Source organism: Oryzias melastigma, linkage group LG13 (assembly GCF_002922805.2).
Source record: "Oryzias melastigma strain HK-1 linkage group LG13, ASM292280v2, whole genome shotgun sequence".
Lineage (NCBI taxonomy): Eukaryota > Metazoa > Chordata > Actinopteri > Beloniformes > Adrianichthyidae > Oryzias > Oryzias melastigma.
Window position 1 is genome coordinate 24,363,174 of NC_050524.1, and position 1,169 is coordinate 24,364,342.

The following is a 1,169-nucleotide window of genomic DNA, read 5'->3' on the forward strand; positions in this document are numbered from 1 at the left end:
GACAAAAAAAAAAAAAAAAAAGCTGTTTTAAGTCTTGTGACCAAGACGGAAGTTGTGAACAGAATCTGGAATTCTTTCAAAATAAAACTTCCTTCAGGATCAGAATATACACAATATAGAAAGTTAGAGCATTTATTTATTTTACTGTCTGCGGCCTGGTACCAAGTGATCCACGGATTGGTGCCGGTCCGCGGCCCGGGGACCACTGTACTAGTGGACCAATGATGAAGTTATTTGATGTTTTAATCTAGATAAGGTTAAAAAATAAATAAATAAGACAACCGCTACAGAGGACCCCGTTTTATTTTTCGCCTGGGGCCCCCAAACTGCAAAGTTTGCCACTGCACGAGACCACCTACTTTTGTTGAGGCGTCTGATCAGTTTATAGCCTGCACTATTGAAAAATATCACAAAAAATGAAAAACAAATTAAAAAAAAAAAGGATTATCAAGAACATGTTAAAACTTGTATCAGTCACACAGTCAATGACATGAGCCTGATCCAGGTGAAGCAGAGATATCTACATAACCCAAACAGGTCAGAGGAACCTGAAAGCGTAGATTCACACCAGTTTTAAAGATTCACCTTCTTGCCGGTCCATTCCACCTCCCAGTAGTAAGGGCTGCCCGCCAGGGGCTCCTTGCATAGAACCTGTCTCCAGAACGTGAAGCGGTCGGGATGATCCGGTGGGTTCAGGTTCTCTCCTTTCAGAATGGCCTTGTGGTGGTCTGACACGTGCACGTGGCGATATGCCGTGTTGGGGTCAAAGGTAGGCTCGAAGCGAACTGAAGGGAGAAGACGGTTTTGATCAAGACTTTGGAAAGTGTTTCATGTGGTATTGTAGAGCGGAATACTCACATTTCAACATCTCCTCTCTAGTTTTAGGCTCTGGATTCATGTAACCACCAGGTATGTTTAGGGAGGCTGATTTAAGAATAAAAGGGGAAAAAATTATACAAAATTGAATAAAAATGTCAATTTTGCCTTTTTTTCTCTTCTAAATCAAAAGGATAGTTGATCCATTCAAATCATTAACCCTTTACCCCAAAAAAAGAAATAAACACCAATAAAAGACATTTTTTCCACTTCTTAGTGCCTTGGTATGGAACCACTAAAGGGACAAAGCTACAATGAAAGAAAAAGATTTAAAGTAAAATAAAAAACGTTTA

General features: G+C 39.9%; 1 protein-coding gene across 1 annotated transcript in view; it reads right to left on the bottom strand.

Moving 5' to 3' along the window:
* ftr86 (finTRIM family, member 86) overlaps positions 1-1,169 on the bottom strand; it is a 5,282-nt gene that overhangs the window by 978 nt on the left and 3,135 nt on the right. Inside the window, exons 9-10 of the mRNA XM_024258166.2 lie at positions 859-924; positions 586-785 (exon numbers count right to left, since the gene is read on the bottom strand). Of these exons, the coding sequence (XP_024113934.1) occupies positions 586-785; positions 859-924 (266 nt within the window). The remainder of the gene's footprint in view (positions 1-585; positions 786-858; positions 925-1,169) is intronic.